We start from the raw sequence: 14,032 nt of genomic DNA, 5'->3' as shown, positions 1-14,032 counted from the left end.
TCAGTCTTATCAATGACTTCCTCTAGTAATGGAATTTTGGGATCAAAGAGCATATAGCGACCCCAGAGTTACTTTATTTGCTTGCTTCCAAATTGCTTCCCAAATTAGTTCTCAGATTCACAGTTCCACCAACTATGCACAAGTATGTCTATCTTCCCACAACTCTTCCAATCTTGGCGTCTGTCTTGTCATTTTTTGCTAGTTTGCTGGAGATGAGGTGAAAATTCAAGGTTGTTTTGATTTACTTTCTTCCTATTTATAGTGATTTTTTTCAATTTTTTTTTCAAATGTTTATTAATAGGTTTTTTATTCTTTTGAGAATGGCTTATTCCTATCCTATCTGTTGTGGAATTGCTACCTGGTAGCAACTAAATTGAATTGGGCCTTCTTCCCAACCCCACCCCTTTGCTAAAACAGTCCTGAGTCCCCTCCAGTTCAGCCAGCCTCCTCCAGGAAGTATTGTTCTTTGTGGTTTCCCTTTCCTGTAAATCTCAGCCCAGAAATCTGAATGATCCTCTCAGCTCAATTCAGTTTAATGTAATTCAAATAAACATTGATCTAGTGAATTCTGTGTATAGAACTCTGTGCTAGGTGCCAGAGGAATAAAAATGGAACCCCATTATCAGAGATTCTCCGGATCCTAAGAGTCTGGGGACAATCTTGAATGGGACTGATTGGATGAAGTATTTCTCAGTATTGTCACCTGATCCCTGTTCCCAGAACTTTAGAACCTTAGGAAGTCATTTGTTCTATGGAGGAATGAACTTTGAACCTGAAGATGCAGGAAGTTGCAGGAAGTGGCATGATCTGTGGGAGGCAGCCAGCATTGGTGATCATTGGTCAAGGATGGTTACATCCTGTTAGTCTATCCAGTGAGAAGGCTTGAGTCTTGCTTTTAAACCCTGGACAAGCCGGAAGCAGGTCAGTTCCAGAAGCACATGGTGGGAGCATGGGATAGCTCCCAGGTGTGTGTCTGGGCCGCTCCCTGCAGGAATTAAATAAATGCTTTCTCTTTGTACCAGATGATGTCTCTGATTAGTTAATTGAATTGGGAAGGGGTTCTTCCACCAGATCCGTCCCACACAATCTCTAGGAACTTGTCCCTTTACTGACTTGTAGTCCCCACCCAGGAAAACTGGGGAAACATTCTCCCTAATAATTATTATAATTATATATAATAGATAATAAAATAATTAATAATTATTATACATTAATTCACATTTAATTAATTAGTTAGTTGAATGTTATCTACTCTAAAGCCCAATATGTGGATTTCGAGGGGAAAACTTTATTAAGAGGATTATAAGAAGATAAAGACCCCCTGGATTAAATGTCCATATAAGTTCCATTTGTAGCTCTGAGTTTGAGTTCTCCCTCCTCCTGTCTAGGCTAGTTCCTACTATTTGATGGCCTCCTTCCTTTCTCTACCACCTTGGCATTTCTCATGGCTCCCTTACGTGGGCATCTGGTTTGCCAGTTTCTCAGATGAGGCAAGGGAGAATTCTAGAACTCTCCATTCTTTCCATCCTATTCCCACCTAAGGTGATTTTCTTCCAGCAACCCTTGCTCTCTGGCTCCCCTTTCTCATCACTGATCCATGTGTGTCCCGTCCCCCATGACCGTGCAGACCTTTAGGCAAAAATACTATTCATTTAAAAGCAGGAAAAAGAGATGCAGTGTCATTCAGGCATTGCAAAGTTTAGAGAAAACATGGTCCCTGACTTCATGGTCCAAGACTTGTCTCCGAATTTTGAGCAGTGTGAAGAGCAGCCTTTCCTGGCTGTGTTTATTGTCCCTAAAAGCAAGCATGGCTGAGCAAGGATAAGGCCACCTGCCTACCTTGCTTAGAAATCTTGTCTGCAAAAGACCTTTCAGCATTGTTCCCTTGTCAGACTGGAGGGTGAATCTGCTCTCTTAGACCAAAGAGTTCCAATTATATTATAGATTTCCAAAGAGACCAGCTTATTGCCTGTCAAAGCTACCCCAGAGCCTTCCTCCGAGAAAAGGGAGGGGGAGTGCAAAACCTACCCAAGATTGCAGCGGTCTTAATCGGCAGGGTCTCCCTCATGGGTAGATTGGCAATCAGCTTGCCCACTAAGCTCCTTAACATGCTGGGTCTCCCTCATGAATAACTCATCCATCAGCAATCAGATTTCCCAATAATCTTTTTTCAAATTTAAAATACACTTTTTAAAAATTTTATACTTGAAAAACATCATCAAACAATAATACTTCCATAAAAAGAATTATATGTGAAATCACAGATTTCTAATACATTTAACATGCATTATTAAATTCATCATGTTAGTTTCAAAATTGTCTTGCTTGTCTGTATCTCTTTAATAATTTTTAAGAATCTTCTTTTGTACTTTTAAAAAATTCTGCTGGCATTTTTTTCAGCTTGCATGATTCCCACCTTCCTTGCCTATCTCTTCCTCACCAACTTAAAAAAAGAACAATCTCCTTTATCAAGAATAAATCTAGATGAGCAAAAGAAATTCAAACATTGTTCAAGCATCTCATTCCCCATGTCACTGCCTCATGGCAGCTAAGTAACAGGCATTGTCCTGGAGCCAAATGATTGCTCATTGCTTTGATCAGGATTTCAAAGTCTTTTAAGGTTGTGGTATTTTTTATAAAATCATTTCTCTAACATTGTACTAACTCTTCTGATTCTGCTCACTTTAATCTTCATCAGTTTAATTAGTCTTTCTAGGTTTATCTGAATACTATATTTTTCAATTCTCATCACATAATGATATTCCACTATATGTGTGTGTACGTGTGTGTGCACGTGTGTGTGCTACGGTTTGTTCAGCCATTCCTCAGTTGACAGACACCTTCTTAGTTTCTAATTCTTTGTTATAATAAAAGCGCTGCTGAAACCGTAGGCTTCTTATACTGCTAGGTCTCCTTGAATAATTCAGTAATCATTTTGCCTTCCTAACCAGCTGGGTCTCCCTCCGGGATAACTCAGCAATCAGCTTGTCTGCTAAGCTTCTTATTGTAGCATCCAATTTCCCATGTCCAGGGCAGCTTGTTAACTGCTGGCCAGCTCTATCTTCTTGCCCTCCTGGGCCTATTTTCTGGGTCTTTGTCCTTCTTTAGATCACAATGATTTAGGTTGTTCCTTATCCCAGAATGCCTCTAAACTGCCCCAATCTTTGTCTCTGGGTCCCTGAAAATCTCTGATTCCCTTGCAGCTCTTAACACCAGCGGGCAAGAATTGTGTCTAACTCAGCCTTCTCTGCCTTATTTAGTAGTTTCAACGTTGCACATAGCTCACTGTTCTATAGAACTGGAGAAATCAAAATATATTCTTCCCTAAGATATCATTATGGACTTCCCTGTACAGATGAGGCAACTAAAAGCCAAGGAGAAATTAAGAGAGCTATTCAGGGTCACACAGGTGAAAAAGAGCAGTCAAGATTCAACTCTGGGTCCTGACTCAGGCTCTTTCCTCTGAGTATGACCTATTTGCGAGTTTCTTAGAATTAGGTATATTTGTTTTGGAAGTAAGTAGATAATATTTGATATTTTTATGGTTTTTCTTTTTATTCTATTTGGGGGAAAAACATGTTCATTCTTTTTTTTTTTCCTAAACAAAACTAAAATGTTGTCTGGGTGGAAAAGTCTATCCCTGAGCTGACCCTCTGGTCTTATGGCCACAAATAAGTAATTTAGTTTTAAGATATTGACTAAAAATGACACTTGAATATGAAAGAGCTTACCAGAATATCTGTTTTATGGTAGATATTCTAATTATCTGTGTGAAATTCACATGTCGCTGGAAAGACAAATAGATGAGATCTCAGAGCCATTTGAGTAATCTTGGTTTTTGGACCAGAATATCCAGAACTTTATTCAGGAACAGGCAAGATAGTGCCCAGAGAGAAAAATTAGCATGGCAGAGAAGCATAGAAAAGGATGTGAAGAATAAAGCCAGGTTTCAGCTTTAAATTTGACCATAGTTAGATGAGAAATTCTATTTGGGGTCAAAGATCAAAATTGGCCAATTCCACTCGTATTTCCACTGTATCCTTGTAATCACAACCTTTTTCCATCAGTATATATTAATTGAGGGAGGAAATACCTATCATAAGATGTCCTGAATTCAAATGAAAATATGGGAATTATAGGACATCTTGTGATAGCGTATTAATTTTTCTTCCTCTCTATGATTTTGGAGCAGAGTCAAGGTGGCTGGCAGCATGCCCATGTGACCTGGGGAGCAAACAGCTGTTGTTCCCCTTCTTTCTCCCTCTTTGTTCTGCTCTAGAAGGAGCAGAAGTCAAGAATATTTTAAAGGACCAAATGGCACCAAATGACACATAACTTTTGCACATACTAGAGACAGTAGGATGAAAATATTTATTTATTATGATATCTCCTTATAACCATTTATATATATTTTAAGTGTTTTAGCACAAATAGGAGAAATGATTGTGAAATTATTAAAAATCTCTTTAAAATCGGATGATTCTGTCTACATTCCTGATTCTTCTCTGGAGTGGCTCTTAGATTTCTCAAGATGAAGCAACTTCAGGGGCCATCGAGTTCAAATTATGAATTTTACAAGTGAGGAAACCAAGGCTCAGAAAGGTTCCCTTACTGGGCCATATCACAGGCAATATGAGTGACAAGTGGGATTTGAATTTGTCTCTTCTGACTTTGGCAGGTCTGGGCCTGCCCAAAACCAAATAAAACGAGTCTTTCTACAGAGAATAATAGGAGGAGAGAGATAATTGGGATGCTAAAAATCTGTTTTATCAAGCTTGCTTTTCTGAATAAGTGCATAATGAAGTCCATGTATGGCCTCCAGTGGTGAGAACTTTGCTGAGCAAGAACAAATACTTCACATTTAATTTGCCTCATTTTACAAATAAAGAAGCAGGGACCTGAGAGCAAAGGGATTTAGGATTATAAGCCTTAGAGACAGAAGGCTAACTTGAGCTGATCTGATCCATCCCCTCTCATTTTACAGATAAGGAGACTGAGGCCAAAGAAGCCTAAATGCACGTCTCTCCCCTTTGCCTCCATGATCATGCAGGTATTAAGTGTCAGAGCCTGATTTGGATCTGCCTTTTTTGATCCCAAGTCCAATGCATGAGCTTGAAGATTCTTGTACCAATCTAGCTAGAGAGAAAAGAGCTTGGAAGGTTGAAGACATAAAGACTGCAAGCCCTGTGTGTGCACAGCCCTGATACAGGAACAACCACAAAGGTCCTATTGACCTGAGATGCAGTAAAAGAGGCCTAGAGTCTGGAACGAGAATATTATTGGTTCCACTCTTGGCTACTGCTCAGAAATGAGACTCCACAGTTTAGGAAGGACATTAGTAGGATGGAGAAAGAGGGCAGCCATGGTGGGAAGGGCTTTTAGAGCTGTGTTCAATTGAACAAATGGGAATCCTTGGCCTGGAGAATAAAAGTTCAAGGGAGGGCAGGATAGTCATCTTCCAGAACTAGAAGGGTTTTTCCATGTGTTTAGGACAGAACAGAGAACAGAGACTGGTAGGGGAAACTTCAAAGAGGCACATTTAGGCTTGATGAAGGAAAAAGCTCCCAGATGTGGAAGGGGCTGCTTCGTGGTCTTCTTCCAGATGAGTCTAGAGGACTGCTCGTCCAGTTTGTTGTTTCAGGCTTCCTGTCCAATATAGATTAAACAAGATGGTTCTCTTACTGTTCCCAAGCAATAGGAGCTAGCCAGGGTGCTGAAGTTTCCCCAACTTTCTCCAGTTTCCCTCTTCACTCTCTATCAAGGACTTTGGGGTATGGATACAAATAAGCAGAAATTAGGTTTTTTCTCACCCCCTCCAATAAATGCAGTGCTGAGGGTCACCTTTTTTCTTCATCCTGTCTAAAAGGGCTCAGATGAGATTCTGTTCTTGCTTGACCATGAGGGAAGCAATTTTGGGTAGAGTGTCTTTCAGCTTCTCCTCTGGCTCGGCATTGGGAAACCTGAACAAGGCCTCCTCCCCTTCTGCCACTTTCCAGTCTGATCTGAATCCTTGCCATTGCCTCCTGGATGGTGGTCCCCCAATTCAGTAACGCAGAGTGAAGTAGATGTAGAGTCAGGAACCCACACATACCACAGTTCTCTGGGATCCAGTTTCCTCCCCCCAGGGATTCCTCTTCCAGGCCTATGAACTCATACATTCCTCGTTTATTGTTCTCCCTAGATCCTGAAGCCCTTTCTTGCTACGGGACTGTCCTTAAGCCATTCTCCAGACATCCTCCCCAGTTCTTATGCACACCCATGGCACAATGAGCAGCCCTCAGGAGCAACTGAGCTGGGCTTCCTCTCCCACTCTGACCCTGAGTGAGAACAGAGCTTTTGGCGGGCTCCATGAGGAACGCATGTCCCCCAGGAACCACCCTTCTCCCAAGCTCTTTGAGGACGTGGGAGAGAAGGGGGTTCTGCGAGCCGAGCTAACAGAGGGCCTGACCAGCCCCATCGCCACAACTGCCCTCACCAGTGTCAGCGAGGACTCAAGGGACCACTTTGAGAACAGTGTCCTGCAGCTCAGGGAACAAGAGGAATCTGAGATGGCCACTTCTCAGGGCAATGGTCACGCGGGCGATGGGGAGAACACCAGCGGCACCGAGGACATCAAGATCCAGTTCAGCAGATCAGGGAGCGGGAGTGGCGGCTTCCTCGAAGGACTTTTTGGCTGCCTGAGGCCAGTGTGGAACATCATAGGCAAAGCCTACTCCACAGACTACAAGCTCCAACAGCAAGGTATGTGCTGGATTGTGGGGAGCCCGGGGAATCCAGGGGGAATGGCCAACCTTCTCGTTTTACAGACAGGGAAACTGAGGCCTAGAGAGAGATGTTCTAGTTCTAGAGCTGGGCTGTGCCTCTGAGGCCTTTGGGCTCTAGAGCTGGAGTCCAGCTTTACAAATGAGGGAAATAAGCCCAGAGAGATTAAATAGCTGCTAAAGGGCAGAACACGGAATCCAAAGTGCTGCTGCTACTCTCGCTAACTTCTAGAGGATCCTCTCACTCCTCACCTACTTCTTTCCCCACCGCAGAGAAGCCCCCAAAGCTCACAAGTCCTTTTGATGGTCCTTTCAACTTCTCCGGTTCAACCCCAGTGGCCCCTCATTAGAGGGTGGGGGGCTAGCACATCTTCTCTTGGCTTGACATTCCCCTCTCTCGGGCTACTTTGTTGTCCCACCCACAAAAGAACAGGACAATTTATTTAAAGGCTGAGATCATTCAACAAAGTCCCTCTCCATTTGTCTTCCATAATTGAATAGTTTTTTATTTCTTTGTCCCATCCTGATGGGATGTCTCTGGGAAAATGCCATAATCTCTCAATGTTCAAGGCAGATCTGAGAGTGCTAAGTTATAGAGGAGCGTGATCTGAGAAGAGAGATCTCTCATATCCAAATTCCCCAAGTCGGGGGGGGGGGGGTTTGGTTTATGTTTTCTTTTGTGACTTGGCTAGTATGGAAATCTTTTGTATGACTATATGTAAAAATAAATATCTAATTATTTACAATCTCAGGGAAGGGAGAGGAAATAAAAGAGGGAGAGAATTTGGAACTCAAAAAACCATGTTAAATGTAACTGGAGAAAAATAAAAATATTTTTTAAAAGTTTAAAAAATTCCCCAAATCAAAGACATTGCAGATACCATCCCTAGCCCCCTAGCTCTAAAAAGTTCCTAATGTAAGTTTAGAAATCCTCAAGAAAAAGAGAGATTAAAGTACAAGAACAACACAAAAGTCAGTGAAACTGAAAACTACACTTCATACGAATCCAGTAGGTAAGTGATTAATGGATAAAAACAAGCAGTTTTGAAATAAAGAAATGAAAACTATGAACAGTCACGTGAAAGATTGTTCCAGATCACTTATAATAAGAAAAACGACTATCAGAACTACCCTGAGGTTTCACCTCATACATCTCAGATTAGCCAAGGTAATAAAAGACAAAAATGGCACTTTCTGGAGTTGCTGATCAAAGAGAAGCACGTTCTTTGTTAACGGAGTTGTGAATCGGTGCTTATGAAAAACATAAGTGTAAATTGCACATGACCTTCTATAGGACTTACAACCCAAGAAGGGCAGACACAGGGAAAGATCCCATAGAGGGATCTTGTGGATCATGGATTGAAGTTCAGAGGATCCCTGAAATCAGCTAGTACCACCTCCTTCTTCAAATGAGGAAATCAGGGCCAAGGGTTATATGCTGGGCCCAAGGTCGCACAAGTTGTGAGCAATGAGGCTGTGCTTTATGACAATCACCTGAAGGAGATGGGGAACTTTGACCTGGAGCATGGGCTATGCCAGTGGTATCCAGATCAAATAGGAACGGAGGCCACAAAGTGTGCACAAGGATCTCTGGGACACATGTTGTCTTAGTATTATTATCAATGCTTTATTGTATTTTTGTTCCTTTTGTTAGATATTTCCCAGTTGCATTTTAATCTGCTTTGGACCACACTTGGGAGTGTTGGGGGCCACATTCCCCCAACCCCAGCACATATTTGGCACCTCTGGAGTACACAAGAGTATTTTCTAATATTTGAAGGCCCAGTGTATAGAGGAAACATTAGCTTTTTTCTGTCCAGTCCATGAGAGGAAGGGGAAGAAGTTATTAACAATTAATGCTAACCCACATTGAAATTTTAGATAGTTATTATATAAAATATAAAATGGATGTTATTATACAGCCTCCGTGGCCTCTCACTGGGTCTCCTCCTGAATAAAATGAGGCCATTAGATGAGGTTCAATTCAATAAGATTTTAAAAATTGAAATGTTTTGACTCATTCTCTTTCCCCCCAAAAAAACATAGTATCTTCCCTTTAAAAAAAAGTCAGCAAAAGTGCTTCCTTGAGTGATTTTGCCTGACGTGCCTGTCACTTGCCATTTCTGTCCTTTACGGTTTATTAACAGAAAGGACTTGGTCTAAAATTGTTTGGTCTCAATCTGATTAATGTCTTTTAGGCCCATTTTCCTTTACTTTCTCACAGTTTTGTACGTTGTCCTTTTGGCTCTGCTTTCTCCACTTGACATCGCTGGATGCTAGTCTTCCCATGTGGCTCTGAATTATTTATGTTCATTGTTCCTTGTAGTGCAGGAACGGCTCCTTCCTGAATCATTGGACATAATTTATTTTCAGGTGTTGACTGGGACAAATAGGGCTGCCATCTAATAGATACACATTTATATGTTATATGTACATAAATGTACACACACATACCTGTATTGTGCATTACATACATATGTAGGTATAGGTATATGTACATAAACACACATGTGTATATGCACTCACACTATGGTCTATCTCTATCTGACACTGACTTCCTTTAACAAGGGGCCCAAGTAGTTGGGTACCTCTTAGTTATCGTCTCAGAGTTTTCCAGATTAGTTGAACCAGTCCTCCAGCAGGAATGAATGGACCCGTCTCTTCCACAGCTCCTGCCACACTGGCTTGTTCCTATTTGTGCCATTTTTGCTGCTCTGATTTAGTGTTGTCTCTGACAATTAGGGCTGGTGATTAATTCTCTGACAATTAGGCTGTTCAGGTGATTGAGTTTCTTTGTTTAACAACTGCTCATTTCCTTTGGCCAGATGAAGAAATAAACTGAAGTTATTAATGGCCTGCTTTGGGTTAAACTCTGGGGCTACAGATGATGAGAGTTAGGAAAAGGGGAACCCCTTCTGGTTCAGCGCAAGGATACAGTTAAATGCAGTCTAGTGACGGCGCAGAGTCCCCCGTAAAGGAATTTACAGGCCTGAAAACCTAGATTGATTAAAAAAAAAAAAAAAAAAGGTTTATTGTAGGGGTTTGGAAGTAAGGGTAAAGGTAGAAAGATGCCAGGGCCAGAGGTGATCGCCGGGTGGACAGGAACTCTTACATGGCCAGCGTAAGGACACCATGTTTAAGGCTCCTGCAAAGAATGGGCTCCAGGGTTGCCCCTTTTTATAATGGGGGCTCTTGGTGATCTTGAAGGTGGGTCGCGTCCCAGGCTCCTGGTGGGTTTCAGCCAGGGTTAGCATTGAATAGAATTCAATGGGTTTTTAGATAAGGAAGAAACTGTTTGTGGGGGGTGGGGAAACCTGAACAGAGTGGGATTCTGGGAAAGCCCAAGTTAGCTCAGATCCAGTGGGGGCTGGGAAAGATGGGATATCATTGGAATTCAAAAGGGTGCTTTTTGACCAGGATTTGTGAATCAAAGATCCTAGCTTCTTCAGCCATGGTGGGGCTGGGAATCAGAAAGGCATCTTAAAGGGACCTCAACCCACATCACAGAGACAGAAATGAAGCAATCCCTGCTCACATGGAACTTGAAGTCTACTGGGGGGGGGTGATATGGACACAGTTAAATACTATAAAACACAGGGAGTGATGGGGTCAAAGGAGACGGCTAGATAACATGCATGTGTCACATTTGAGGAGAAAGAAAAGCTCTCATCTGGGGGAAACTGGGGAAGGCTTCTCAGAGGAGGTGATCCCTGAACTGAGCCTTAAAGGAAAAAGGAGTTCTGGGCTGAGGAGGTGATGGTATTTGGGAGTGCGTTCAGGCATGGGAAGGTTGGTCTAAGTCTGAGGCAGCCAACATGAGGCGTCCCCTCCCGAACGCCACCCAAACCGAATTAAAATGTAATTGGGAAATGTTTAAACAGCAATCCAACAAAATAGGAATAGTGTTGCATGTTAAAACTTGGGGCGTTGCCGCAGGGATCTGTAGGTGCAGCTTAGTGGCCCCCTTTTCTAGTTTACTTCACCACCACTGATCTAGGAAAGGACGTGCTGAGATCTGAAAACAGCTTAGAAGCCAGCTTGGCTGGGACAGACTATGAAGGAGAACACTGGGAGATGAGGCAGGAGAGGTGGCCTGGAGTCCATTGTGGAAGGCCCTGTTTGCCAGGCGAAGGAGGTTGTGTTTTATCCTGGAATCGCCAAATATTCCATGATTATTCTCACTTTTCAGTTCCCATATAACTCTGCAGGGAGGTGGGGACCATCTTTAAATAAAGCGATCGTGAGCGGACAAATTCAGGAGAAACTGGGGCATTGTGGCGAGAATTAAATTGAAAGGATTCACTGCAGCTATTTGAACCTGCAGAAGCCCTGCTCCCTTTGGATAAGGGATCCAGTCTAAGCCAATCAGTGTCCCAAACACCATCAAACATGGCCTGTGTAAGTGTGTTGCTTAGAGGAAACCTGAACAGATAGTGGAATTCTGGGAAAGCGTGTTGCTTAGAGAGCAAGACGCTTGGGAGAATCACTGACAGGACTTCTGAGGGCTCTGTAAAATGAGAGCGAGGCTCACTAGTTGGCTTCTGAGTCCCTGCCTTCAAACTCCCAAGCTGAGAAATCAGGAATGGCGCATCTCTGAGCAGTGCCAACATCGGAGCTGGCGCATCTCTGGGCAATGCCAACGTGTCCCTGCTCATCCTTCACTGCTCCAATGAATGGGGAGTCGATTTTCTTTCACAGCTAAAACGGCACCTTCTCGGCTCAGGGAATCGAGGTCCACAGACATTTCATTTTTCGAAAGGAAGTGTCTGGCCCAGGAGCCTGGTTCCTTCTTGCTCTAACTCCACTGGCTTAGTCTGTGTCCTGTAATCCTATATTGACCATAAACCAGAGTCCAAGGGCCATGACCCAGAGGGCGGCCAGGAGAGCGTGACCCAGAGGGCAGTAGAGTGAGGGCTCCCACAGGGCCTCAGAGATCTCTTCACGTCTGTCTCTCCCTTGTGCGCCCAGATACGTGGGAAGTCCCCTTCGAGGAGATCTCGGAGCTGCAGTGGTTGGGCAGCGGAGCCCAAGGTGCCGTCTTCTTGGGCAAGTTCCGGGCAGAGGAGGTGGCCATTAAGAAGGTGAGGGAGCAGAACGAGACGGACATCAAGCACCTGCGGAAGCTGAAACACCCCAACATCATCGCCTTCAAGTAAGTAGATCTGGTCCCCTTGGGAGATGAGAGAAAAAGGTGGCGGTCATTCCAGCGTCCAGAGGAGAAGGGCTCTGGCTATTAGTCAGTGAGTGGAGGCCACGGATGGGCTGCAGGGGCACCCCAGCTTTCTCATATTTTAAAGCCCTGCCAGGGCTGCAAGTGGCCAATGAGGGGAGCGTTGTAGAGCCCCGGGCAGAGTGCCTGACATGGTCAGCCCCCCTGTGCTTTAGTTCCCATTATCCAGTGGGTTCTGATGCCAGCGGCTTGCTGTCCAGGCTGTAACTAAAATATAAGGGGCTACCTGAATGTCAGGACCCCCAGGGCTCTCCCCTCAGCTCCCTCCCTTCCTCCTTAGGACCTCTCGACATCTAGAGGGTCCCCATGCCCCTCATGCTGACCTCTGACCTCTTCAGCCCTTGCCCTTCTCTTTTAAAAGTGGGGGGTGTGGGGAGTGCAGATGGCTCTGAAGGTCCCTGGCATGGGAATAGTCTCGGAGGCTTGAACGGGCAGCCCATCCAGAAGGGCCACCTGGCATCCCCGGGGGCCAAGCTCTGGAGAGCAGGGCAGTCATGTGTGATTCTCAAGAGGGACCACATCTTCAGCCCCCCACCCCCACCCCTGGCTCCTCCTCCAAGCTGGGAACGCTGAGGTAACCGAGTTCAGAGGCAGGCTCAGCGGTGCCCATTGGTGGCACTGGCACTGGCAGAGGGCTTGGCCGTCTAATTCAACAGATGAACAAACTGAGGCACATGGAGCTCGCACAGAGGGTCTGAGGCTAGCTTTGAACTCACAGGCCCGGTCCTCCTGAGTCTAGACCCCACGCTCTGGGCACAGTGGTGCTCCCTCATGGCCTTCTTCAGTCACAGAGAGGCGGGAGTGGGGTGCTGCTGACTCTCCAATGTGCCCACATCGGCCTTGGCCTGGCCTAAAAACCTAAGTGCTGGGATAAGAGAGGAGTGCGGGGGGTCAGTCCTGCTGCCTCTGCACTGGTAAGGGGAGCGTCCTGGCCCTTCCCTTTGCCTGAGTTTCCCTCTCTGTAAAATGAGGTTAGACTGGGTGATCCTAGTGGGTACACACAGTCTCTCTCTCTCTCTCTCTCTCTCTCTCTCTCTCTCTCTCTCTCTCTCTCTCTCTCTCTCTCTGTCTCTCTCTCTCTCTCTCACACACACACACACACACACACACACACACACACACACACACACACACAATCACTCACATACATACATTCTCTCCCACACATATTCTCACAAACAGCCTCCCACCTTTACGGTCACCCTCACACAGGCACACTCAGATACGTGCATACACAGACATGCACGCATTTCCATTCACAAATACACCCATGTACCCACACATACACACTCATCCTCTCAGAATATTCACGCTCACACGCACACATATACACATATACCCCACAGTACTCGTACACACAGGCACACACTCACGTACCTTCACATGCACTCTGCTTTTTTAACAAATAAAACAGAAGCCAAAGGCAGACAGCCTCCATTTTCCTTTGGCATACTCAGTGCCCAAGCTGCCACAGAGTAGGTGCTTAATCTGCCTCGGATGGATTGATTCTTAGAACAGAAGGGCTCTGAGGGCCAGGGCCATCCTTGGGTCTCCAGCACAGAGCACGATGCGTGGCACTTAGGCAGCACTCAATGGATTCATCGTTACTACCAGTAAAAATGAGCCTCTATTAACATTTTTTTTTAATCTTTCCTCCTGGAAGGGGTGTTTGTACCCAGGCCCCATGTTATTGCATCATCATGGAATATTGTGCTCATGGACAGCTCTACGAGGTCTTGCGAGCTGGAAGAAAAATCACTCCCCGCCTGCTGGTGGACTGGTCCACGGGGATTGCCAGCGGCATGAATTACTTACACCTACATAAGATCATCCATCGGGACCTTAAATCCCCTAAGTGAGTGGGGTCAGGAGGGATGGCAGGAGGGAAGAAGGGACCCAGTGGGGGAGGGGTGGCAGGAGGGGAGAAGGGACCCAGTGGGGGAGGGGTGGCAGGAGGGAAGAAGGGACCCAGTGGGGGAGGGGTGGCAGGAGGGAAGAAGGGACCCAGTGGGGGAGGGGTGGCAGGAGGGGAGAAGGGACC

At 45.0% G+C, this 14,032-nt stretch overlaps 1 protein-coding gene across 5 annotated transcripts in view; it reads left to right on the top strand.

The window, feature by feature from the left end:
* MAP3K13 (mitogen-activated protein kinase kinase kinase 13) overlaps positions 1–14,032 on the top strand; it is a 75,365-nt gene that overhangs the window by 51,628 nt on the left and 9,705 nt on the right. For all 5 annotated transcript variants that reach the window (XM_074264255.1, XM_074264252.1, XM_074264253.1 and 2 more), the window contains exons 3-5: positions 6,182–6,741; positions 11,730–11,913; positions 13,655–13,846. In XM_074264255.1, the coding sequence (XP_074120356.1) occupies positions 6,249–6,741; positions 11,730–11,913; positions 13,655–13,846 (869 nt within the window). In that variant the 5' untranslated portion in view covers positions 6,182–6,248. The remainder of the gene's footprint in view (positions 1–6,181; positions 6,742–11,729; positions 11,914–13,654; positions 13,847–14,032) is intronic.

This window comes from Sminthopsis crassicaudata, chromosome 4 (assembly GCF_048593235.1).
Source record: "Sminthopsis crassicaudata isolate SCR6 chromosome 4, ASM4859323v1, whole genome shotgun sequence".
Taxonomy (NCBI): domain Eukaryota; kingdom Metazoa; phylum Chordata; class Mammalia; order Dasyuromorphia; family Dasyuridae; genus Sminthopsis; species Sminthopsis crassicaudata.
Note: the sequence above shows the minus strand (reverse complement) of the source record. Positions and strands in the feature narration are given on the sequence as shown.